This window comes from Ornithodoros turicata, chromosome 1 (genome assembly GCF_037126465.1).
Source record: "Ornithodoros turicata isolate Travis chromosome 1, ASM3712646v1, whole genome shotgun sequence".
Classification (NCBI taxonomy): Eukaryota; Metazoa; Arthropoda; class Arachnida; order Ixodida; family Argasidae; genus Ornithodoros; species Ornithodoros turicata.
The window spans coordinates 190,037,704-190,064,976 of NC_088201.1; the positions used below are offsets into that span (position 1 = coordinate 190,037,704).

Below are 27,273 nucleotides of genomic sequence, written 5' to 3' on the forward strand. Positions count from 1 at the left end.
GTGAGAGAGATTCCACTGCCTGCATCACCGCACTGCAGAAGACCCCCGCAATGACCCAGGTGGCACCTGTCAGACGGCAGTCTCAGTCAACGACCAAGCCGAGTTCGCTTCTCTGCGTCAGCAGGTGCGCCGCCTCGCGGATGTTATAGAGTATCTCCGTTTCGGTGCTATCGCTCCCCGCCGCTCCTCTTCTCCGCGCCCTGCGGGTCATCTGCGCCCCACGCGCGGTACCCGGTCGACACCAGCAAGGTCTCAGTTCTCTTCATCACCGTCACCTCCACCTCGTACTCTCTGCTTACCAGCAGCCGTTTTGGTCGTCGTGCAAGGCGTTGCGAATCGCCTTGGTCAGCGTGCTTCCAGCCTCCGCCGAAGATCGCAGACGTCCCCCCATTTTGTACCTGAGAGCAGTAAACGGGTCACGTATACCCGTCTAATATCGCCGTTCCTTGACTCTTGATTTCGGACTCCTAAGAGTACTTCACTGGGTCTTTCTTGTCGCGGACACAGCGCACAGCATCCTAGGTAGCGATTTTCTGGCTCATCACAACATTCTGGTCGACGCCGCCTCGACACTCTTACTGGCCTCACAGTAAACGGCGTATCGGCAAGAGTAGCTTCGACTGGTCTCGCTACTCCGCTACCAAGTGACGCGACTTATGCCGCGATACTAAATGATTTTCCATCATTGACATCGCAGTGCGACTGGACGATGCCGGTCAAGCGTCCTGTCGTCCACCGTGTATGCATCAACGGCCAACCAGTTTTTGCTAAGGCTCGTCGGCTGAGCCCCGAGAAGCTTGCCATCGCGCGTCAAGAATTTGATCACATGCTGGCGGTCGGCATAGTAAGACCATCGTCCAGCAATTGGTCATCGCCTTTGCACGTGGTCCCTAAGAAGACTGGTGAGACCATATGGTGATTACCGCGCACTAAATCTAGCAACGATTCCCGAACGTTACCCATTGCCCAACATATCAGACTTCACCGCGAGTTTAGCCGGAGCGAAACTTTTCTCAAAAATCGACTTAACAAAAGCATACCACCAGATTCCCACGGCAGAGGAGGACGTTCCCAAGACCGCCATTGTAACCCTTTCGGCCTCTTCGAATTCCTCCGAATGCCTTTCGGACTCCGCAACGCTGCACAATCTTTCCAGCGCTTTATCGACAACGTCACACGGGGCCTACCTTTCGTTTTTGCATACCTCGATGACCTGCTTGTGGCCAGCGCTTCCCAGGAAGAGCACTTGCAGCACCTGCGTGCCTTATTCCACCGCCTCTCCGAGCATGGATTACTCATTAAAGGGTCTCTGACCAGAACCTGGTCAATGTCCTTATTTGTATGGATAACGAACCTACATCGTGCCTCCAAGTTACAACTGAAACGTTTCCTCTCTGCCAAACCGCGAACTATTCCAAACAAGGAGACGAAAAGCGGTTTCGATTTCTGCCCTCAACTCGTGCGATCAGCGCAGAACTCTAGCTATTATGCAGTGGTTTTCCCATGTGTATGACGTCAAACGCCGGCGACGTTTATTGGTGGAAAGTCCACACCGGAAGTTCGTGTGGTCTCTGGGCGCTTTTTCAATATGGACGTGGAAGCACAGCGGAGTCAACAAGTCAGCTTTTCAGCTGCCTTTCAGCAGCTTAGAAGGACCTGCTACGTGAAGCAGAGTTTGGAGGTCTTGCTTTTGAAATGTTGAGCTGCGAATCGACTTCACAATGAAGAGGCAGTTCCAACGACAGACTGTTAGATGAGCTTTCAGCATCCATCATGATGAAGCCAATGAACAGTTTGTGTAAATTTTTTTGCGACTAAATACTTCGTCATAAACTACAACGGCAGACCGGAAACAGTCTCCGTTGAGCGTCTCAAGCCTGCTTTCACTGAAGCCCCTGTTCCGACCACTGGTCCTTCAACCGATTACCACTCCGCCAATACCCTGTTTGGAGGAGACTTCGTCTTTTCTAGTGGGGGGGCTACATGTGGTGACAACAACGAAGACGAGCGCGAGCCTCGTGCCGATCAATAAATCGGAATCAGTTTTGGGTTTGACTCCGTCGTTACCAGACGCTGCCTCGCTCTCTCCACAGGCATGCACGGGCCACCAGACCTAGGCTTGGAGAGGAGCACAATCGCGTCACCAACTCGTCCTTCCTTGCGCGCCGCGCTAGTTCTCGGTCCGCAGTGGTAACGGCTGATTGCACGGCAAATTTTAGTGATGATGATGATGGGGTGAGCGGCTCCTGTAAAAAGGGCCACATGGCTTGTTCAATTTTCGCGCGTACGTATTTCTCGTCAAAAAGCTGCGGATTGAGCCTCCAACATCCCATGCCCCGTGGTCTGCGAAGTGAACCACCCATATATAGTATCAGCATGGCGTGGTCACTGTGTGCTGACTGTTGGGCGTTAATGCGTGCCTGATTCACTGGGATGTTGCGTGAGATGTAAAAGCGGTCGATGCGCGTAGCCGCATCCCTGCCACTCCACGTAAAACCTGGCGAAGCGGGGTGCAGCGTCCGCCACACGTCCACCAGATCCAGGCTCTCTATAGGGACCGAGCCAATGTGTTTCTCCTCCAACGAAGCGCCACCTTGCGGAACGGCCGACGCCGGCAGTAGGAGAAGCGGGAGAACTAGCGCCTGTTAGCAGCCAGTAAGCAAGTAGTTTTCCGTGGTTTTCCGTGCACTTGCACGTAAAGCTTAACACCCAAATGCCTAGCAACGTCAACTGCTGCGTGGTGGGGTGCAATGCGACTTACAGTAACTCGCCTGGGGTGAAATTTTATTGTTTTCCCTGGAAAAGTTACGAAAAGAAGCGACGCGCCACATGGATCCAGCTTGTTCGCCGGCAAACGTGAGTATATTACTTTCTTTCGTTTTGTCTGCTTAGCTAACAGACTTGGGGGTCTCGTAGCGTATCCGGTAAGCCCTGGGAGCCAAGCAAGAATACACGGAAATGCAGCAAACATTTCATCGGGAACGCAAAGTCCGACGAGGAAAGACATCCTGCCTACAATCCGTCGATTTTCCCCAGTGTGTACAGGAAGAGGCCCAGTTTCGCTGCTTCACGCTACGAAAGGTATCGGCGGCTATTTCGTTCGTTGTGTTCATACTCTGGTGTCGTTTCACCACAATGATCGATATTTTTGTTGAGTTGTGCTATGCGCTGCAGATATTTTTTTTTACGAAGGCGAATTAAGCCCTGGCAGAAAAGATACTGATTTTAGGGCTCATTTCTTGCCTCCCCTCGGGCAGATCGAAACGACGGAGGGAGACCACCGACCCCAGTGCCTTTGATGAGCTGTTGAATGCAGTCGATGAAGAAACTGTCTGTACCGAACATTCTTCTGCAATAGATTAAGTGCACCACTGTGACCCAGTCACTCAGGCAGATAATGAGCCATTTCTTGTGGAGGTACAACAATATATTTCTCCAGCACTAACCTTGTTGCACAATAATGGTTACTGAAATGGTGTTATGTATCAACAGGCTTCCACAATGACAGATGACTCAGTAGAAACCTCAAAGCTTCTGTTCTTCTGCTGTGAGAAGGATGGAGACGGTACTGCCACTCAAATTGAGAGCGTACCAACAGTGGACGTGGGGACTGCGTGCCCAGGTGTGCAGTACGAGACGAAGGGCACCGGGACCATCTACAAGGAAGTGTATTTCGGTGGCTACAAGTCTATCGTAGATGATGAACAGCGGCTACTGGACCTTACAGGCGTGACGCTCGTGGTAAGTGGTGTGTGCAAGTGTTATAAAAAAAGTCAAATAGCCCACTTCCTTTATACATCCTGTGCTATATCTGTTCTTCAGATCCTGGCCATCCTACGGAGCCTGCTTCCAGACAGATGCCGCCACCCTCGTGAACTTGACATCAATGGCAAACTCATACTCTTTCTAATGAAGACGAAGCACGACCTGCCATTTTCCTGTTTGGCGTCACTTTTCGGCATTCACCGCACCACAGCAGCGAAAATATTTAAGCTGTGAGAGCCAAACTGTTCAATTCGGCCTCACCGTCATCGTCATAAGCCAGCAGTGGCGCCGCTACATGCTTATAAGCGCGCGCCACGTGCTGTTCTGAGTTCTTTCATTGTACGACGTTCATCACCATACGTCGTTAGTCTGTTGGATCCCCGCTTTAGCTCATTCGGCCATTCATCACCCAAATTGCTAGGTATATCTTTACTGTCATTCATTGTATGTATCATACCAGAGTGTTAGTAAACTGTCTGTGTGTTATCCAAATGCCGTATTCCTGAATCTTATTTTTGAGTTTGGCAGATAGCCAGGGACATCGGGTCCGTCACCAGCGTTAACACCTTTCTTCACCCCTTTCCCTTGGTCTATCTTGCCTCACATGGCGCAGTCGACAGGATACGGCAAGTGATTCTTCAGACTTTTCACTTCTGGTTGATACTGTATTAATTTTTGCAAGTACCTCGACTTCGAAGTCTTACGCTTTTGACGTAGTTCGAAAGGCTTGTTCGATTTAGGCTTAGCCTCGTCATTCGAACGCATTGCATAGCATCTTTCGAACAGTTCTATCCCTTCGTAACTTCCAGTTCACTTTTTTGTCACGCATTAATTGCGTCTTCAGTTTTTCGTTGCATTTGTGCATTTTTCAGTTGTTCGCAATTTCGAACGCGACGTTCGATGTTAGGTTCTGCTGGTAACACCTGTCTGGAGCTTGGTTCAGTATTTTTCCGTCTCTCGGTTTTCGTTGTGTCTTAACAAATATCGTCTTTTGAGTTTGTTCTTTCATGGACAGTCCAAAGGTGTTGAGACTTCTTTTGCGTCCAGCACAAGAGTTATTTGAAGAGTGCGTCTCACGTAATCTCACACTCCCAGAGAACGCTGATCCTCGTCAAGCAGCAATTCTCATCATGGAAGACGACGAAAGGAGGAAACATGCATCTACGAGTGCTATTCCCACCAAAGACAACGAGGAATACCAAACATCGGAAGAATGCGAATCATCCGAAGATGAACATCAGGATGAACAAGCCTCACCAACAAACAAAACAAGTAAGAAGACACGTACCGCGAGTTCCTCTGCTCCGATCACCATCGATCAGTTAGCTGAGATTTTCAAACAGGTGGTTTCCACACCACAGAGGATAGTAACCACCCCGGACCTTAGTCAGACATTGAAGTTCTTTTATGGCCGGCCCAACGATGATTTTCGCGCATGGCTTTCATCAATTGATGTGTTACGTATCCAGTACGGTTGGGACGATTCCCTGTTGAAAAAAAGCCAAATAGGTTGTATGCGATCCTATTTATCCTATACAAATTGATGTAGGATCCTTTATGTCCTATTTTGTATCATGTGGGAAGGTTGTGGGATCCTACATGTCCTATATTCACTCACATATAGGTGAGTCATAGCATCCTACATGTCTCATATTAGGCTATGTAGGAGAGTTGTGGTGTCCTACTTGTCCCATATTCGGCAATATAGGAGAGTTGTAGGACACTACATTGCCTATATCCGGCTACGTAGCATACTTGTAGGATCCTACAAGGCATCAAAAAGGAGCTATGGGAGATCTTACGTGACCTGTTTGGTTTCATGTGTGGAGGACGTGGGGAATTATTTTGAGATATGGAAGTGATATATTAACACAGCAACAAACATTATTTGATTGCATATATTTATATATATCCTTCAAAACTGGGGCCTAGAACGAACTAGTCATATTCAATCACGTTTGCCAACGCGCATACATACGGCAGGTTATCAAGTGCGAATTCTATTAGAACCGCTGCAAATAAATATATATTTTTAGGTTAAAAACAAGTGAATGGACTGGTTGCATTCATTTATGGAACATGCATAGAGTATGTCCATTACTAGTCGACGAACCATCAAGCATACAATGATGCGTGCATTCCTTTGAGTGCTATTTAAGCACAAACTTCGACAGCAGTGCGCAACAGGTCGACGTGGCGGTTGAACCCCATCGAGCGACATTGCGGTGTCGATGGGGTTCTCGGTCTAATTTCTAGGACTAAACCGGTTCTATCAGGACGCGGTTTGTTGTCACGGATTCCCCAATCCTTCGCCTTCACGTACACGCTCACGGCTCGCAGGAATCCTAAGAGTAGTCGAGATACTTGAAAATTCCAGGCCTCCGTCTGCACTTCCGATGCATTCGGAGCTCCGTAACATCCGCCCCGCTGGTCATGTCGACACCAGAATTTCCGTCCTAGTAGGACTTGAGTCGCTCTACGATCGGTCAAATGGAATCATGGGTCGGTCTTTAGCGGTTCGGGGGCTGTAGGCCGAGACGCGTTCGTAACTCTGTTTTTCTAAGCTTTGACGCCCTTTTTCGGACGGAAGCCCGCGATGGACAGTTTTCATCTTTCTAGAGTGTACTCGCCTCAAATCGGTGAACGTGGCAAAATTTACTAGAGCTGTCAAAGTCTTCTGGTTCTCGAGCTACAGGTTTCCGTGTTTACACTCCTCCCAATACATGGGACTGCCGGTTGTTTTTTCCCTAAAACCGTTTTAATAGCACCTACAGAGTCGTGTTTGACATAGTTTTGAAGCTCTTGACGTGCTCTTTCCAACCGCTTCAATCCCGTAAGCGCGCGACTCTCCGTTCCCCAGATATGGGCTTTGGAGTTGGAGGGTCATGGCACTGGCGCCAGCAAGTCTGGCTGACGCCGCTCGGAGACGCTTCCGTGAGTGCCGTTCCTTTAGTGCCGTAATCTCGCTTACATAACGTCCAATTTACTGGAAATTTTGGATGCGTGTTCTTCGTTCTTTGCTCTACAACTTTTCAATTCGCACCTTCCGTCTATTTACTACAGATCATGGCATTATTCCCGAAATTCCTTAGGCTGACTCTCCTAGTTCTGCAACGTTCGGCCCTGTTTTTAGGTTTGAACCCTGTGGGAGATCTGAATCACCTATTAACGGATTCGTGCACTCCGAACACCGAACGGCTAGAAACTTGCGGGATCTTTTTATCTCTCTCCATTCTCGAGTGAGGACAACATGGCAAAAGCGGCTCGTTATACATGGGGCTGGGGGCATTTTTTTCGATGTTGGTTGTTTGTTGGCGTAGAAATGTGATTGAAGACTTATTTTGACGGGAAAAACGTCCTCTTTCCAATGGCACTGGTCACCCGTACGCGCGACTTTCTGCTTTCTGGATGTAGCGCGAGGAGAGCATGGTGGAGAACCGTTACAGCCAGGTGGCGCCGTTGGAGCTTGGAATTCCTCCAGCTCATTTGGAAGGGAAATCTTAGAAGCGTTCGGACGCATGTCCAGAGAGCTCTCGTTCGGGAAGCGTCTTTCGTCGTAGTTTTGGTGGTTTTGGTGCCCCGCAGTGCTGTGACTGTATTTCATGCCTTACTAGTGGTATCTGGACCTGTTTCTGTGTGTGTACCTTGGAAGACCGAAAGCTGTTGGATTTCGTTAATTGAAGGTTAGTTGTGTGCATGTTTCGTGCACCTTTTGCGTTGTATTCTTCCTAGCGTGTGGGTTCCTATAACTTTATCCGCTCAGTGCGATTATTACCCTATTGTTACCTATTGCCTTATCCTCCATCTGTAATCTTGTGCTCTTACCCTGTTGGTTAACCTGTATCATCACTTAACATCAGGTTAATATCATGTGTGATGCTTCAGCGGCCCTGCTACAGGGTATCGGTGCTCTAAAGATACAGATCTTCCTTTTTTGGTTATTAATTCATAATAACTCAGCTTGGGTCATGCATATTTTCCCCGAGTGTGGAAGGAATATGTACAGAATGTAAATAATTGCGGATATTATAACTCAACGTGCATTGTTTTCACCCTGTTCAGGTAATGCCTTACTGACACCCTTGCTGTAGCCCCAGTTGTCATAGTTAATTGATCTTACTGCTAACAAACAAAACCATTGTCTTTGGACCTCAAGTAACAGCATATGTGGGAAGTCTGGTTAACTTGTGCACGAGTTTGGCATATTTTATGTGACACATAATGTATTATCCCTCGTTAAATCTAGCTTCCTAACTCACTTTATTGTTTCAGATGCCTACAAGAAATGTACCTAAGAGCTATCATCTAGCATGATCTGTAAAGGTGTTGAAGACGCTGTACATCAGGCAAGAGTGTGATTGTTCAACAGTCACGTCAGAGGGATGATGAACGATATCAATAAAAAATAAAAAAACAGAAGCTGCATGATTTGTTATTTCCTAATATACACAGCACAATAGGGTGCACAAATTATACAGGATCACCACGAGAGACTTGGACCTATTTCCATGTAGGACCCAACGTAGGTCCCACAATCAAATAGGATCCTGTTTATATGTAGGATCGCATTTGCATGTAGGTCCCACAACCAAATAGGATCCTGTTTATATGTAGGATCGCATTTGCATGTAGGACCCACAATTAAACAGGATCCTATTTGTATGTAGGTTCCTTCATCATGTAGGACCTGGTGTCATAATACCATATGGAGTCAAGTAGGAATTTCCAACAGGGTTATACCGCCTTAGCCATTGCAAAGAGTAAGCTTCGTGGTGCGGCCAAGGATTGGGACGATGGATCCGGAAGAAGTTGTGTCACATGGCAAGACTGGGCCAAAGGTTTGAAAGAGCAATTTGATTATGATCCAGATCTACCAGATTGGAATCGCGATTGTGAAGCTAGAGTACAGAAAAGTGAAGAACCCATTTCTGACTATATTCACGCAAAGATTAAGATACTCTGCAAGTGCCCTTACCAGCTCAGGGAACGTGACATCACCAGAAGATCCGTTACATCACCATGGGTCTACAGAGCGAGGCAACGAGGACCAGTCTCACTTCCTACTACATGTCTACTGGATGTGACTGTCTCACTCTGATCAAGCTGGCACGACAGATCGAACCTTCTCAGAAACACCGTGATCCAAACTGGCGTCAACAAGGAGCCAAGCCAAAGGACTACACGAAGAAGGAACATCAACGTCAGCAAGGCTTTTCGTCCACATCACAGCCTAAGTATTCATCTCGGCAAAATGGTGAGAAACATTCTCCTACTTCCACCAAAACATCGGACAAATCAAGCCTAAAATACAAAGACCCAAAGGACTACACCAAACATCAAGACAACCCTATTGGAAATTCCTACTTGACTCCATATGGTATTATGACACCAGGTCCTACATGATGAAGGAACCTACATACAAATAGGATCCTGTTTAATTGTGGGTCCTACATGCAAATGCGATCCTACATATAAACAGGATCCTATTTGGTTGTGGGACCTACATGCAAATGCGATCCTACATATTAACAGGATCCTATTTGATTGTGGGACCTACGTTGGGTCCTACATGCAAATAGGTTCAAGTCTCTCGTTGTGATCCCGTATAATTTGTGCACCCTATTGTGCTGTGTATATTAGGAAATAACAAATCATGCAGCTTCTATTTTTTATTTTTTATTGATATCGTTCATCATCCCTGTGACATGTCTGTTAAACAATCACACTCTTGCCTGATGTACAGCGTCTTCAACACCTTTACAGATCATGCTAGATGACAGCTCTAAGATATATTTCTTGTAGGCATCTGAAACAATAAAGTGAGTTAGGAAGCTAGATTTAACAAGGGATAATACATTATGTGTTACATAAAATATGCCAAAACTCGTGCACAGGTTAACCAGACTTCCCACATATGCTGTTACTTGAGGTCCAAAGACAATGGCTTTGTTTGTTAGCAGTAAGATCAATTAACTATGACAACTGGGGCTACAGCAAGGGTGTCAGTAAGGCATTACCTGAACAGGGTGAAAACAATGCACGTTGAGTTATAATATCCGCAACTATTTACATTCTGTCATATTCCTTCCACACTCGGGGAAAATATGCATGACACAAGCTGAGTTATTATGAATTAATAACCAAAAAAGGAAGATCTGTATCTTTAGAGCACCGGTACCCTGTAGCAGGGCCGCAGAAGCATCACACATGATATCAACCTGATGTTAAGTGATGATACAGGTTAACCAACAGGGTAAGAGCACAAGATTACAGATGGAGGATAAGGAAATAGGTAACAATAGGGTAATAATCGCACTGAGCGGATAAAGTTATAGGAACCCACATGCTAGGAAGAATACAAAGCAAAAGGTGCACGAAACATGACATTACATGCACACAACTAACCTTCAATTCACGAAATCCAACAGCTTTCGGTCTTCCAAGGTACACACACAGAAACAGGTCCAGATACCACTAGTAAGGCATGAAATACAGTCACAGCACTGCGGGGCATCAAAATCACCAAAACTACGACGAAAGACGCTTCCCGAACGAGAGCTCTCTGGACATGCGTCCGAACGCTTCTATGATTTCCCTTCCAAATGAGCTGGAGGAATTCCAAGCTCCAACGGCGCCACCTGGCTGTAACGGCTCTCTCCACCATGCTCTCCTCGCGCTACATCCAGAAAGCAGAAAGTCGCGCGTACGGGTGACCATTGCCATTGGAAAGAGGACGTTTTTCCCGTCAAAATAAGTCTTCAATCACATTTCTACGCCAACAAACAACCGACATCGAAAAAAATGCCCCCAGCCCCATGTATAACGAGCCGCTTTTGCCATGTTTGTCCTCACTCGAGAATGGAGAGAGATAAAAAGATCCCGCAAGTTTCTAGCCGTTCGGTGTTCGGAGTGCACGAATCCATTAATAGGTGATTCAGATCTCCCACAGGGTTCAAACCTAAAAACAGGGACGAAGGTGCGCAGAAGGAGAGTCAGCCTAAGGAATTTCGGGAATAACGCCATAACCTGTAGTAAATAGACGGAAGGTGCGAATTGAAAAGTTGTAGAGCAAAGAACGAAGAACACGCATGCAAAATTTCCAGTAAATTGGACGTTAGGTAAGCGAGATTACGGCACTAAAGGAACGGCACCCACGGAAGCGTCTCCGAGCGGCGTCAGCCAGACTTGCTGGCGCCAGTGCCATGACCCTCCAACTGCAAAGCCCATATCTGGGGAACGGAGAGTCTCGCGCTTACGGGATTAAAGCGGTTGGAAAGAGCACGTCAAGAGCTTCAAAACTATGTCAAACACGACTCTGTAGGTGCGATGGAAAACGTTTTAGGGGAAAAACAGCCGGCAGTCCCATGTATTGGGAGGAGTGTAAACACGGAAACCGGTAGCTCGAGAACCAGAAGACTTTGACAGCTGTAGTAAATTTTGCCACGTTCACCGAGTTGAGGCGAGTACACTCTAGAAAGATGAAAACTGTCCGACGAGGGCTTCCGTCCGAAAAAGGGCATCAAAGCTTAAAAAAACAGAGTTACGAACGCGTCTCTGCCCACAACCCCCGAACCGCTAAAGACCGACTCATGGTTCCATTTGACCGATCGTAGAGCGACTCAAGTCCTACTAGGACGGAAATTCTGGCGTCGACATGACCACCGGGGCGGATGTTACGGAGCTCCGAATGTATCGGAAGTGCAGACGGAGGCCTGGAATTTTCAAGTATCTCGACTACTCTTAGGATTTCCTGCGAGCCGTGAGAGTGCACGTGAAGGCGAAGGATCGGGGAATCCGTCACAACAAGCCACGTCCTGATAGAACCGGTTTAGTCGTAGAAATTAGACCGAAAACCCCATCGACACCGCAATGTCGCTCGATGGGGTTCAACCGCCACCTCGACCTGTTGCGCACTGTTGTCGAAGTTTGTGCTTAAATAGTACTCAAAGGAATGCACGCATCATTGTATGCTTGATGTTTCGTCGACTAGTAATGGGCATACTCTATGCATGTTCCATAAATGAATGCAACCAGTCCATTCAGTTGTTTTCAACCTAAAAAAATATATTCATTTGCAGTGGTTCTAATAGAATTCGCACTTGATAACCTGCCGTATGTGTGCGCGTTGGCAAACATGATTGAATATGACTAGTTCGTTCTGGGCCCCTGTTTTGAAGGAATCAAATAATGTTTGTTGCTGTGTTAATATATCACTTCCATATCTCAAAATAATTCCCCACGTCCTCCCCACATGAAACCAAACAGGCCACGTAAGATCTCCCATAGCTCCTTTTTGATGCCTTGTAGGATCCTACAAGTCTGCTACGTAGCCGGATATAGGCGATGTAGTGTCCTACAACTCTCCTATATTGCCGAATATGGGACAAGTAGGACACCACAACTCTCCTACATAGCCTAATATGAGACATGTAGGATCCTATGACTCACCTATATGTGAATTAATATAGGACATGTAGGATCCCACAACTTTCCCACATGATACAAAATAGGACATAAAGGATCCTACATCAATTTGTATAGGATAAATAGGATCGCATACAACCTATTTGGCTTTTTTTCAACAGGGAAGGACAAGAAACACAGCTACACTGCTTCAATAAGACACGACTTACCATCTAGACACCCCGTGAGACCCGTCATTGAGATTCTTGTAAACAACACACCGGTCGAGGCCTTTGTTGACACGGGTGCAGACATCTCAATTTTAAGAAAACAGGAAGCAGAGCTTTGGGGTATTAACATAAAACCATGGAGTGACTCAGCAATGATCGCCGTCGATAACGAGTCCATGCCGTTCGGCGAAGCCGTCGTGGAAGTGAAGTTAGCGAACACAACTGTTTCTCTTCAAGTTGCTATCGTCACTAACATCATATATCCTTTCATACTTGGTAGCGACTGGCGCACATCTGCCAAGCTTGGAATCACTGTTTGGCCTAATGGACACGTCTCCATCCAGTCACCTCCAAAGTCCCACCAGGAGAAGATCTTCAACAGCATGTTCTTAAAGAAAGACTTCCTCCAGGAACTTTCTCCATCTCACGCTGAAGAATTTCAACCCATACAGGAAAGGATCTTCTACAACACGACATCCAAGGATCAAGACACTTCGACAGACATCAAAACACATCACATCCTTCACGCTTCCAACAACGTGCAAGTAAACAACAACAAAGCCTCGACATCAACGTGTTCATCAACACAACGTAAATCTCCACCAAGGAACTGTCCTTTCCCACTTCTCCCTGGCACCAACATCGTGGCACCCCAGGACGGCCCCAACATCGTGGCATCCCAGGACAAGGTGAAGATACCATCTCGTCAAGCAACATCAGTCTCCGCAAGAACAAGTTCGTCAAACAGTTTTCCGGCGAACAGCAGTGTTTGTGAACGTGTTAGTGAATTCCGCAATGTTGTCGACCTTCATAGAACACAGCCATCACAGGTATGTGAAAATGTCATGTTGCATAACGACGAAAAGGATGAGTCATCTGACCTCTTGCTTGTGAATACCGTACAAGTCAATGACATCATTCCTTTGGATAGGGTTGTTGTACGAGAGTCGGATGCACAAACCGAAGTACAGCATGCTGAAATCTTGAACTACTTAGACAAACTTAAAGACAAAGTAACCTCAGACATAAATGACACACAGCTTAAGAAACTCCATGACATCATTCTTAAGCACGCGAACGTATTTCCTAAGCAAAAGTATGACATCGGATTTTGTCCAAAGACCGAACATTGCATCGATCTCTCTGACAGCATTCCTGTTCGCGTAAAGTCTTACCGCTACTCATGGAATGACAGAAAATTCATCAAAGAAGAAATCGACAACTGGCTTAAATTAGGTCTTGTTCGAAAATCTGAGTCTCATTACGCTTCCCCAGTTTTCGTTGTTGATCAACCATTCCATCCGTCAACACCACGCAGACTTGTTGTTGACTACCGTAAGCTAAATGGGAAAACCGTCAAAAGAGTGTATAGTATGCCTCGAATTGATGATACTGTTGACAGAGTAGGGAAAGGCAAATAATTTTCCACTATGGACATAAAGAAAGGTTACCTAAACATCAAAATAAGGGAATCTGACCAGCATAAGACAGCTTTCATTACACCTGACGGTCTTTACGAATTCGTTCGAATGCCTTTTGGTCCAACTGGTGCTCCCGCCACTTGGCAAGCAGTAATGGATGAAGCCTTCATTCCCTCAAGTGGAAGGACGTTGTAATTGTCTATTTCGATGACATCTGTATCTACACTTCGACCATAGACGAACATCTCGATGTTCTTGACCAGTCTATGTTCATACTGGAAAATTATGGTTTCAAAATCGAGATCAATAAGTGTCAGTTCATTCAGACCCATATAAAGTTTCTGGGTTACATTGTATCTCATGAGGGTAAACTGCCAGATCCGGAGAGGTCAGCTGCTGTTGACAAATACCCCGATACATTGAACACAATACAAGACGTAAAGAGATTTTTGGGCTTTGCTTCTTACTTTCGCAAATTCATCAAAGGTTTTGCTGAAATTGCGCGACCTCTATCACTCCTCTTGCGAAATAAGCAACAGTCCAAAAGCACTGGCAAAACCAACATTACGTCAGAGTGGACACCTACACACACTGAGGCTGTACGTAACCTCAAATCTCTTTTAAAATCTCCACCTATTTTGGCTCATTTTGATCCAGACAGAGAAACACATATCTATGTTGACGCTTCAGCGAAACATCTAGGAGCGTTCATCTCACAAAAACACGATGGAAAAGAGTATGTTGTTGAGTATGCCAGCACAGCAACCAACACAACAGAGGAAAAACTGCATTCAAACATGCTCGAATGCATTGCTCTTCATTGGGCACTTACAGACAAATTTCGTATTTATGTGTACGGGTTGCCTATCGTCCATGTTTGGACAGACAACTACAGTGTCTCCTTAATGACCAATGCACAGCAAATCAATAGAAAATTTGCTCGCATGGTTCTCGATCTTCAAGAACTTCCTCTGAAGATTCACCATCGTTCGGGAAAAACCAATGTTGTCGCTGATGCTCTATCACGCATCCCACAACCTTTGGTTGCGTCACTAATTCTCACTGCCGAGAATTCTCATCTCTCCAATCACCAACAGTCAGATCCGTCGTTATTAGAGATTTTTGAAGTCCTCAAAAATCCTAATATTTCTTCTCGCAAAGCTGAGAACACGCGGAATACATTCATGTTGTCAAATGGCATACTCTGCCACAAAACCACTCAACAAAACGGACTGACAAAAACAAGGATTGTCATACCAGAATCTCTTAGGAAAGAGATATTGCTTAAGTTTCATGATAAACGTGGTCACATGGACAAATTCAAGACCAAAAGCAGTATTCTGAGTAAATACTGGTGGTCGTCCATTAATAAGGACGTCAAAGAGTACGTCCAAGGTTGTAACATTTGTCAGCGCTTCAACAGACAAACATCGAAGCCCGTGGGATACTTACATCCTCGACCAATTCCCACACAACCTTTCACCACAATATCCCTCGATCACATTGGTCCACTTCCGGAAACAGGAAATGGAAACAAGTACATCATTGTATGTGTTGACCACACTACACACTTTGTAGTAACACAGGCTGTGAAATCAACAGCATCGTCACATATCATACAGTTCATTAAGGAAAAGATCAACACAACTTTTGGTATTCCTATGACAATTGTTTCTGACCAAGGTTCAGGTTTCATGAGTCAGAACATGGAAAAATTCCTAACCACAACAGGAATTGAACACACAACTTCTTGTCCTTATTTCCATCAGGCAAATGGTCTCGTGGAAAGATCTGTAGCCACCATAAAGAATATTCTCAAAAAAATATTGCTTTGAGAATCCGTCAAAATGGGACCAATACATTGCAAACACCACTTCTTTCATAAACACTTCAAGACAAGGTTCTACTAGATTTTCACCACATTTCCTTCTCTTTGGATTTGAACCTCGTATTGAAAACGAGATTCAGGTTGGTGTAATCGTTGACGACATGTCGCGACTTCAGAGCATTGAAATGCTACACGACATACGTGCAGAAGCACGGGAAAACCTAGGAAAAGCTCTATCCTCTCAGAAGAGACGTTACGACTACGGTCGAAACCCATCGCAGTTCTCTGCGGGTGACTTAGTTTGGATAGAATCCTTTTCAACTTCACCTTTTGATCCTCAGTACAAGGACAAGGTATTCAAAGTTATTTCCACTCATCCCCATGACATTTGTACTGTTCAAAGTCTGGATGAAGGAATAACAAAAACAGTTCATGTTTCACAAATGAAACTGTTCAAGGATCAGCCAGATTGGGATCCTAACATTACGTTTCATCATGCAGACAGTGACGAGAATGTCTCTGTTAATCAACACAGTTCTTCAGAATCCGAAGAAACACTTAGTCCACCTTACACGACAAGGTATGGACGCGTCACCAAACAAAGGGTACCATTACATGCGTACGACCTTGTTTGACTGTTTCAAAGTACACACATTCCATAGGGACGCCTTGGTGAATGTCGCTCATTCATGGACAGGGGACGCTCTGGTCCATAAATGACTTTGTACTACATTGCTTTAAATGTATCCAGTGTCTGCAATATGAATTTTTGCGGTCATTTTTGTGCTTTTCGCTTTGGGTTACTTCCACATTTCTTAGTTACTCACGCACACAGCCACACTCAAACACACGCTCACATTGTTGCTGTTTAGCATTTCCCTTCTACTGACCTCTTCAGATCAACTTTCTGCATTTCGAATTTAGTGTTTCGAATTTAGTCACTACTTCACACTAGTTCTCTTCATTTTCGTATCACTGCATGTACTATGTATGTACTGCATGTCACAATGCTACTCATGCTATGCTGTGCTATATCATGTACTACGAACTTTGAACTACGAACTTTCTTCTTCAATGTTAACAAATTCACAATGTGTTTAGAATCAGGAGATTCTACTACTTCCTTTGAGGGTGGATTATCAAACTCTCTTAAATCTAGGTTGTTCTGCATTTCAGGACAAAGGATGCTGCATGCTTCTGCCAAGGGCCCTGGCATGAATCATGTTCTCTTTTGTTTTTTTTATCCTGTTTCAGAACAGCTTCAATTTTAAACTGTTAACTTCTGCATTAACGCTATTGTAGAGTTTCCTCACTGTAATAACGAAATGAGGACATTTGTAGATTGTCGTACCACTATTGTAACGTTTCATTTTTCCTCAGTGTAATAACGAAATGAGGACATTTCATCTTTTTGTTAGAGGTGGGCGTGTGAGAGCCAAACTGTTCAATTCGGCCTCACCGTCATCGTCATAAGCCAGCAGTGGCGCCGCTACATGCTTATAAGCGCGCGCCACGTGCTGTTCTGAGTTCTTTCATTGTACGACGTTCATCACCATACGTCGTTAGTCTGTTGGATCCCCGCTTTAGCTCATTCGGCCATTCATCACCCAAATTGCTAGGTATATCTTTACTGTCTTTCATTGTATGTATCATACCAGAGTGTTAGTAAACTGTCTGTGTGTTATCCAAATGCCGTATTCCTGAATCTTATTTTTGAGTTTGGCAGATAGCCAGGGACATCGGGTCCGTCACCAGCGTTAACACCTTTCTTCACCCCTTTCCCTTGGTCTATCTTGCCTCACAAAGCCCATCCTTCTGAAGCTGTGTGCGGCAACGAGGTCGTGGCTGTTCTGGCCTAGCAGGGCTGCTATACGAGCAACTATGCCGCCTAGTATTTCACTGATGTACCCAAACTGCAGGGTCATCATTGATTGTACTGAACTGAAGGCTGAAACACCACCAGGTGTGGAGGCACAAAATATGTGGTACTCCCACTATAAAGGGACATACACAATCAAGTACCTGGTGGGAATAGCACCGAATGGCCTGGTCACCTTCCTCTCCCCAGGATTCGGAGGGAGGGCCAACGACACTAGCCTCACAGTTGAAGCTGGTGTGTTGCCACTGTTGGAACCAGGAGACCTTGTACTCGCTGACAAAGGCTTTCCCGGAATCCGAACAGGTGTTGGACAGCAAGGAGCTACACTAGTAATGCCTCCTTTTGCAACCAAGCCGCAGTTCACTGAGGCAGAAGCAGATGCCACCTACGATACTGCATCTGTACGAATCCACGTGGAAAGAGTCATCCAGAGGCTACGCATATTTGATATTTTAAATACAAGAATTCCCCAAGAACTTTTAAACAAAATTATGCACATAGTATGTGTGCTAACTAACCTCAGGCCTGGAATATTTCGAAAAGTGCAGCCTACTGTCGATGACACGCAGTGATGTAGCAGCCACAAATCATACATGAAGTGAATACAGCAGTTATTGTAATTAGCTTTCCTTTCGGCATTTTAATTGTGTGGCAGCACCATGATGCAACTGTGGTTATGAGAGGTGTACAGAGGCAAACAGATGGACAGCAGGAAGGAGTGCGGCACAAGGGGGTTAGTGTGCATGTTAACGTCTAAGAATGTCTCGGGGAAACCCAGGAAAAATGCAAAGCAGCACAGCAGGCGTCAGGACTCTAACCCAGACCACCTCGCAGTCTCCACACGGTCGGTTGGCGCGCTACCCCTCTCGGCCATTGGAGCTTGTCCGCATCTTGGTATCTGAAGCACATTAGTATGCTCTTATGCTTTGTATGTTCTGTGCAACTGAGTAGACCATCTATTTCAACTGCCGTTAATGTGCCTTGCTCATCCGTGACTGCTACTTTTCATAAAAATGTGTTCAATTTTTCCAGAGGCGGTGTTGTCTGTACCCAGATTGTACTGCATATGATGAGTAAATTATACTCAAATGTCATTGTCTTTGCTGCCATTGCAAATGTAGTAAACACACACATAGCAAAACGGAAGTAAGTCTATTTTCAAAAGAAATACACATAACTACATCACAAACTGCCACTGTGGAATTCCATGACCTCTACTAAGGATGCTGCTCATGAGTGACTGTTTGAAACCAGGTTGCATTGTCCACCGGTATAAGTTATGGGCTGTATGCAGCTACCAAGGCTGGAAGCAGGTTTAAAAAGTAAAATTCCCGCAATCACGGGATGGAGTGTTCCAGAAAGTCATCGTCCCGAGGAACTGCCAAAATAAGGTAATCTTTCTCAGCATACACAAAGAGTATGCCCTTCTTCAGCCCAAGAACATAGAGGGACACTTGAACCTGGGTGTAATATTGGTGACTCCTCTTCAGTGTGTAGGTAGGGCCATTTTCAAGGTATGGTAGAAGTGGGGGATCCAGAATGCTGCCTTTTCTCTTGCTATATGGGCACTTAATCTCGAGGAGGCAGACATTGCCAGCTCCATCCCTGAAGAAGAGAACAGGCCAATTGAGCAAGGAGATAAAGACGAGAAAACATTTGGGTACCAGGGAAAAAATCAGCCACACATAATTTTATCAAGAAAAAAAAAGGAAACAAGCTGCTGTAGTTTAACTTAGGCCTCGGTGCACATGCATAACTCCAGATCACCCTACCTGAATATTCCGTCTGGAGAGCAAGCCAACCATGGGTCGTCTTGATTTATCACAAGGCCGAGTTGTGTGATCTCCACACTCTCGACGGCCTCAAAATTCCGTGTTGCCACCGGCTCCATGGCTATGCCATATGCCATGGCTGTTGTTCGCACAAGCAAGGTATTGACCATCTTGACCGCTAGTTCTGAAGGAGAGCAGCGGCACCTTAGTATTCGGTGGCTCTGCAAGATGTCGGCAAGTGTGTGCTTTACTGAGGCATAAGTACAAGTAGCATGCGTGTAAAACGACAATGTGTAAGCAAATTCGTTAAAACCTAAATCTGCTACAGTGGTGTACTGAATGCTGAACGCATAATACTGATTGGGAGGCGCATGTCGCTCTCAATGTGTACCTTTGTTCCTGTTACTCGAAATTCACGTGCTTTCAACCACAAGGTCCGGCCTACCCCTGTTTCCGCACAGATCACGGAAATATCTTCTTTACTGACTGATACCTTCTCGTGGTAGAAAGTCCTTTCTGCTAGCGTTATTTTGTCGAGGAAGGCCAATGCCTTGAGCACAATCCCACTTGCAGTCAGGCTGCATGCATAGCTCAGAAACTTGGGCCTAGATAATTCCCAGTCATACAACGAGATGCATTCTCGTTCGTTAATGGGACTTTTATTGCTTGGTTCGGCCGAACTGTTTGTCACTGTACTACATTCTGCCTTTAACATATCTACTAATGGGCTGTCAATGTAACCAAAGTTTTTCAGAACATGGGTCACATGAACCTCTTGTACATCAGCAGGAAGGCCTGAAAAATGTTCATGTTGTACATGCAAGAACATATGTGCAACACATGCTATGTGTCCTAATATGCTGTGCAAGGAAGACCAGCTCTCATGCAGACGGCGGTATCATTTCACATTCTGAGAACTTGTACTCACTGACGTGTGCTGATACCTGCAGAAGCTCGAACAAACTTCGGGTATTGTGGTTTGGTACGGGAAGGAACGCCCCACTCCCTTGCACGACTTGTTTTCGATGAAGAGTCCTCTGTCTGCACATAAAGAGCTACAGCAGCTGCGTGCTTGCACTTACCAGCAGCCTCTGCCTTGCAGGTACATGTCGCTTCCTGCAGATATCTGGCTTCGCTGATCTGCGTCAAACAGAAGAAGAAATCGAAATTCCAACATGCAAATTTGAAACTGGGCCACAATCGCCCAAGTGATATTTTTCGAGCAATAAGGCCCCGGCCGGCATGAAAGTAGAACCACGCAATATTCGTGCTAAAAACGCCGGCCGGTTTCTTACTTTTATTCGCGTTTAGCCGAGCGGAGTTACGATAGTAAAAAGCCACGATACTTAGGTGAAGCGTTACTTGATGGCTGCGGTTGTTTATCTTTGTCTGTGGCACGCAAAAGCCTTCAATCACAGTGGCCGTCGTGTCACGTATTTCCCGCACGCCGTGGATATGCCTCGCGTCCACTAACGCTTTGCCCTTTTTTAGATTAGCCCCTCTGAAATAGCATTCCAGACCACTCAGTGGCGCGAACGCCGTTTGCAACTGGCACTGCGACAAGAGGGACATGTATGCAATGCAACGTCAAAACCCAGACAAGACTTCCAGTTGTTAACCGCCAGCTGTTCTCCCATTAGTGGCCGTCCTGGCTCCTACAGCCGCCGATGAAACGTCCCGCAGAGGGCGCAAAACACAAAGCGCCGCAGCGCCGCCTGCAGGCCGCTCTGTGCCTATGGGTCGATTCACACGATGCAACTTTCTGCTGCAACTCGGTTTCCGCTATAGTTGCACGCAACCGAAGTTGCACCAAAAAGGTCGCTTTCATACGGCGAGCAACTCGGAATGCCGTAGTTGTCACCGAGCTCGCCAGATGGCGCGAAAAACATCATTTTCGTCCAATCGCACTGCGACTTCTGCTCGTTACGAGTTCAATCCGTTGCGAGTTTGATAATTTTGCGTAATTTCCACTGGTTAGTGATAATTTCATCGTCTCGCTTACTGCCGCTGCAATAACTGACACATGGAAGTCTTCCTGATTGGTCGCGCTTGCAAGGCGGAGCCGTGTGATTGACAGGTTGCACCTAGAGTTGCAGGAGAAATCGCTCGTGAAGCGATCGGCTCTGCAACTCCTGCAACTCGGGTTGCGCAACCAGAGCTTCGCGTTCACACGGTGCAACTTGGTGGCGCAACCTGGTTGCGCGTAACTAAAGTTGCATCGTGTGAATCGACCCTATCAGGATAGTGAGAGCGCGGCTGCCAGCACGCCAGAAGCGATGACGAGAATGAGAAATGTCTAGACCGCGCTCGGTAACACAGTTGAAGTCTCCCGCCAAAATGACACCAGAGGCCCCAACAAAATAGTTATCCAAGCTGGCAAAAAATTCGTGTTGTTGCGGTCCGCGGTTCGGGACGTATATGCATACAATCCGCAGGCCGCTCGATGTGTCAATCCAAACGACACGCCCGTCGGAATCTCGAGCGTGCCGAATCACTTTAACCCCACAGTGGGGCATGAGAATAATACCCACCCCCTGCCTCCCGGCAAAGCCGAGACTCCAATATGATTTAGTACCGTGGGGTTTATCGAATAGCCGCATTTGGCGTGAAGAGCTAAAAAAGCTTCCCTGAACACAAATGATGTGAGTATGTAAGGCCTGATTTAAAATTTCGAGCTGTTTGGCAGGATGGGTGAGACCCCTTATGTTAAAAGAAACAATATTTAAACTACCGGCCATAAAAAGAAAAAATAACAGCGGGACAGTAAAAATCATGTTGGGAGTACTGCAGGCGCTAGATTTTATTCGCGCGAAGAGTAGGTTTCAGTATCGGAACCCGATTCTGAGCTGCTTTCCGTCTCTTCGTACCAGCTAGCGCATGTACAGACGCCGTCGCAAGCATCACAGTGATCGCCCGCGGCAGTCCGCACCGCGCGCAATTTCTGGGGTAGCCCCGCGCTGTCCGTAGCAGACGATTCAGCCGGCGATGCCGGTGAATCATCCACGACGGGAGGGGAGCGACGGCGCTTGGTTCTAACGCGCCTGCGCTTTCGCGACGACTTCGTGGAAGGTGACTGCGCTGCTTCCTGGGTGGGAGCGGGGGGCTCGACCACTGCGGTTGCAGCGTCCTCTGTTTCCATGGCGACGACGGCTTCCACAGCTGCGGGAGCAGGCGGCTCCACCGTAGCTGTCTCGATGATCACGGGGGCGGTAGCAGGTGGCTCCACCGCATTCTCCTCGGCGGACACGGCAGCTGACGCATCGGGAGAGGGAAGCATGGGGAAGTCCTCGGCTCTGGTACCGGTTGGCAGGGCGGTGGGCTCCTCGGTGCTTGGAGTCTCCTCTGGCGTCTCCACATGGGTGAGATCCATGGTGGCGGACAAGTCATCCGACTCAGGGGGTACACAGGGTTAGGGGATTGCTCCTCCTCCCCCACGGGCAGATCGGGAACAGCCGCACGCGCGTAGCCGGCTACCGACGCAAACGTGCACCGCCGGCACTGACTAACTGCGTGGTCCGCCCCGCAGCGCGGGCAGGCGGCGGAACACTCCCCGTGCCCAAAGACTCCGCAACGAACGCATTTCAAAGTCGTACACTGGGCCGCGATGTGACTCTCCAACGAGCAGCGCCTGCAGAAGCGTCGCACGCCCCTGTACTCGGCCTGTACGGTCCATTGCGCAATGCGCAAGAAGTTCGGCACAGGCTTGGCCATATCCATGACGACACGGAGATAGCCCGTGCGCCATTTGAACTTCTTGTGCATGACCTCGGTCACCTCATGAACAGTGCCAAATCCCCCAAGGGAGTTGCGCACATGTGCTCGAGGCGCATCCAGTGGGAAGTACATGGTGAGGACTTCCTTCATACGTGACCCCATGAAGTGAAGCTTTACTTCCTTGCCCTTTATTGAAAGCAGAGGGGCTCCAGGATTTCGGTCACCATTTCAGCGGAGGTGACCTCCACTTCATGACGGCTCCGACCGAGGGCTTGCACCCCGCTGATTCGCGCCGTTACAAAACACGTGGAGAGCGCCAATCCTAAATCGTCCGTCTCCAAGCCGCGTGGAAAGTACGCCGCGAACACACGTTCGCGGTTCGGGAATGCGCCGGCGTCCTAGCGCCGCCTTGCTGTCCGTCGCACGAGCGGAAAAAACCCGCCCGCGCGCGCAGCTACTTCAAGGCCAGTATCCTCCGAAGAGGGACTCGCTTACCTCACAGCAATGTTATCCAATATGAGATGTTACACTGCACTGATGCACACAGTCAAACACAGGGGGGACACAGGAGGCGCCGAAGCGCTACACAACACTCGCCAAAACCAGGCGCAGTACTGAGCTAAGCCTTTTCCTCTGCCTGACATAGCTGCTACCTCTGCTGGAATGCGAGCGAGCGACTGATGCTTGCATACGGCGCTGGTGGTGGTGGTGGTGGTGGTAGTGACGTATTTGGGAAAAGAAAACGAGGTTTGCCTGCTTAGAGTTGGCGGCACGTTTCGTTTTCAGGGAGGGGGAAGGGGGAAGAAAGGGGGGAGGGGCTAGAGGAAGTCGAGCAGTTGGGTCTCTTCGAGGAAAAGGAGGAGGGCGTCACGGGTTTCTCGCCTGGTTGTGTAGGATCCAGTTGGATGGGTGATGTCCAGGCTGAGAAGGGGTGCTCTATTGGGGTGTGATATTTTCCGAACGAGGGTGTTGCGCTCCTCCGTGTAGTTGCTGCAGTGAAGGAGGAGATGTTCAAAGTCGGCTGTGACTTGGCAGGAGTGGCACTAGGGGGAGTCGGCTCTTCCTACCTTGTGCAGAAAAGCGGGTGTAAAGGCGCTGCCCGTTCGTATGCGGTGCAGGGCAGTACTCTTCCTTCTCGGAAGACCTTTTGTGGGGCATTTGGGTCTGTCTTGACCAATTGCTCCGAGTGCTCGTATTCGTACATCTTCAAAGTACGCTGTTATGGAGTGGCGGGTCGCCTTGGGGTCGAGTGGCGCCTTGATGCAGGGATCCTGCTGGTGCGCTTCCGAAGCTAAGTTATCGGCCTCCACGACGTCTCTGATGTTCCAGGATAGTGTGTCCTCGGGCTTTGGGTGCTGCAGGCGGGCGAGGGCTGATCGGAAGTCACAGAGGACGACCACAGGTTGTGGTGGCAGGGCAGCTAAGGCTTTGGCTGCGTGGAAGATGGCGATTTGCTCTGCCGTGGTAGAAGAGACTTGACCCAGTGTGCGACCGTTCCAACTGATTCCCAGTGATGGGATGCAGTAGGCTGAGGAGCTGGAAGCAGTTGAGCGGTTTACAGAGCCGTCGGTGAAGACTTTAGTGTGACGGGAGTAGCCTTCTTGAATGAAGTCTAAGGCGATAGCTTTGGCAACTATAGGTGAGATGTTTTTCTTCTTTCGGAGTTTCGGGATTGTTGTTTCGCAACAGATGTTGGGGAGTTCCCAAGGTGTCCTGAGGGAAGGCTCTTGTTGCTTTGTCTTTGTCAAAAGTTTGAAGGTTCGGAAGAGGTTGATGAAACGGGAGGAGCTGTGTTGCTCCAACCGTTTGATGATCTCCTTTCCCGCTCGGGATTTGCTGAGCCTATCGAATTGTAGGAGGAGCTTCTGCGTGGCACCAAGACGGAGGGAGCAAACTCTAGCTTCTGAGTAAGTTCTGGCGTTTGTAGCTGACTGGGGAAGACCCAGAGCTGTTCTCAGGCCGGCTCGGTGTATAATCTCCAGTTTTTCCATCCAGGTTTTGGAAGGGAGGATGAAGGGGAGCCCGTAGAGGATCCTGGAGACGGTGAGGGCATTGTGCAGAAGGAGTAGGGCTTCTGGAGAAGAGCCCCAAGTCGTTCCGCAGAGCCGCCTTTGTGCGTTGCGGTAGTGTAGGACTGCAGAGGCGAGGGAGGAAGCATGTGACTTCTAAGTCAGACGTTCATCGATGATGAGGCCCAGGAGCTTCTGTTCTCTGAATTGGCGTCCCCCCTATGTTTAGAGTGGCTGGGTCTTTTCGCCTCCTCTTGTTAATCACCATGTAGGTAGATTTCTCCGGAGAGATGGTGAGCCCGGCTTTGGCTAGGTACGTTTGGGTGGAAGTTAGGGCTCTCTGGAGGTTTTTGGTGAGAGATGGAAGCCTGCGTCCGGTGGTCCAGATGGTCACATCATCAGCGTAAATGCTGACGTGGAGTGGAGGGGAGGATAGGGTAGAGCATAAGTGAGTCCTGCCATTACAATGTTGAAAAGCACAGGGCTGAGTATACTGCCCTGAGGGAGTCCTAAAGTGCAGGATTTCGTAATGCTTCGGACTGTACCCAGACGGACCTGCAGTTGTCCATTCCTGGAGGAAGTTGGTGATGAAGCGTATTGTGCGCCCGCAGACTTTGATTTGTTGGAGCTGGTTAACGACTGCCTGGGCGGTGACACTGTCAAAAGCTCTGCGTACGTCGAAAAAGGCCGCCAGGAGTGTCTGGGACGATTTCTTGGCGTTGTCCGCCACCGAGCAGAACTCGAGAAGGGTGTCTGCAGTGGAGAGTGTCTTGCGAAAACCAGTCATAGTGGAGGGCAAGACGAAACGTGAGTCCAGATACCAGAGTAGCCTGGTAAGAACCGATTTCTCCATAACCTTTGCAAGGCAGGATGTTAGGGAGATAGGGCAGTAGGAGTCAGGACTAAGAGGAAGCTTGCCCTGTTTGTGGATGGGGACTACGATGGAGTGTTTCAAAGCAGGAGGGACTGTGCCTGACTCTCAGATTGCATTGTATTTTGCAAGGAGTCTGTCTTGTGCTTGTGTTGTTAGATTCTTGATGGCCTGGTAGGTGACTCCGTCTTGACCTGGGCTGGTGCGACGGATGCTGCTATGCAAAGCAGACATGAGTTCAGTGCGCGTGAAAGGGGCGTCCATGCGGTGGTGAGGGAGCTGTGGTAGTTGTACTGCCGGCTGTGGAACTGCTGTCTGGGTGAAAGTTTCACCGAAGAGGTTTGCTGCTTCGGTGAGGGTGAGAGAATGGGCCAGGGCAATTTCCTGGAAGAGGTGCTTGTTGGAGCAGTTGCCAGTGAGCTTGTTTACCACTGCCCAAATCTTCGTGCAAGGCGTGTGTGGGGTGAAGGAGGTGCAGAAACCCTTCCATTGGAAACGTCGCAGGGCATTGGAGTACCGCCTCAGTACGGCAGAGATTCGATTGAAGGAGAGTGTGTTGTCCTTTGTTGGGTTTTTACGTAGTCGGCGCTGTGCTCTCCTCCTGGCTGCTGAGAGGTTGAGAAATTTGAGGTCAGGGACTGGGTCCGTTGCCCTCTTGGTGATGGCCGATGTTGTCCCTTTTAGTGATGACTGTATAGCTGTTGTGATGTCACTGCTGTTGTCCAAATTGAGCAGGCTGCGGTAGCGATCCCAGTGTGTGACAGAGTGGCGGAATCGTGGAGGGGGTGCGAGGTTGCTAGTGGAGTGAGGGAGCGTGAGAAAGATGGGGAAGTGATCACTTCCCATTGTATCTTTTCCTGCATCCCATGTGACGTGGAGACCAGGGGAGTAGATGGAAATGTCTATTGCTGAGTAGGAAGAGGCGGCCTGAAAAAGGTTGCTGCTCCAGAGTTCGCTACTGCCAGATCTAGTTCGTCGATGGCGTCAACGATTTCTGAACCTCGGGGGGAACACTTGTCACTACCCCAAAAGTGGTAGTGTGCGTTGAAATCGACACATATAATCAGGTTGCCTGGGCACTGATGGCGGATGTATTTGAGGCAGTCGGATAACAAGCCCCGAGGAAGACGCCGATCCACATAAACGGATACAACTACAAGTGTAGTCTTTTGTAGTTTCACAGTGGCAGCTGCGAATTCGGCCGTGTCCCAGCAGATGTCCCGGAAGTCGAATGTGGAAGATTGTCCCTGACGAAGAGCGCAGCACATCCGGTGGGTAAGGCGGGAATGCCAGGGCTGACGTATTTTCGGTAGCCCTGGATTGTACTTGATTCAGGAAGACCACATTCACTGAGTGCCAGGATGGGTATCAGATACTTTCT

At 47.9% G+C, this 27,273-nt stretch overlaps 2 protein-coding genes across 2 annotated transcripts in view; one reads left to right on the forward strand and one right to left on the reverse strand.

Moving 5' to 3' along the window:
* Window positions 1-27,273, reverse strand: part of LOC135392380 (uncharacterized) — an 82,671-nt gene that overhangs the window by 43,003 nt on the left and 12,395 nt on the right. The window lies entirely within an intron of this gene.
* LOC135379150 (uncharacterized) lies at window positions 710-18,098 on the forward strand. Its single transcript, XM_064612400.1, has 5 exons — window positions 710-844; window positions 3,493-3,741; window positions 3,823-3,995; window positions 15,109-15,121; window positions 17,469-18,098. The coding sequence occupies exons 1-5, from the start codon at window positions 710-712 to the stop codon at window positions 18,096-18,098; spliced, it is 1,200 nt and encodes a 399-aa protein (XP_064468470.1).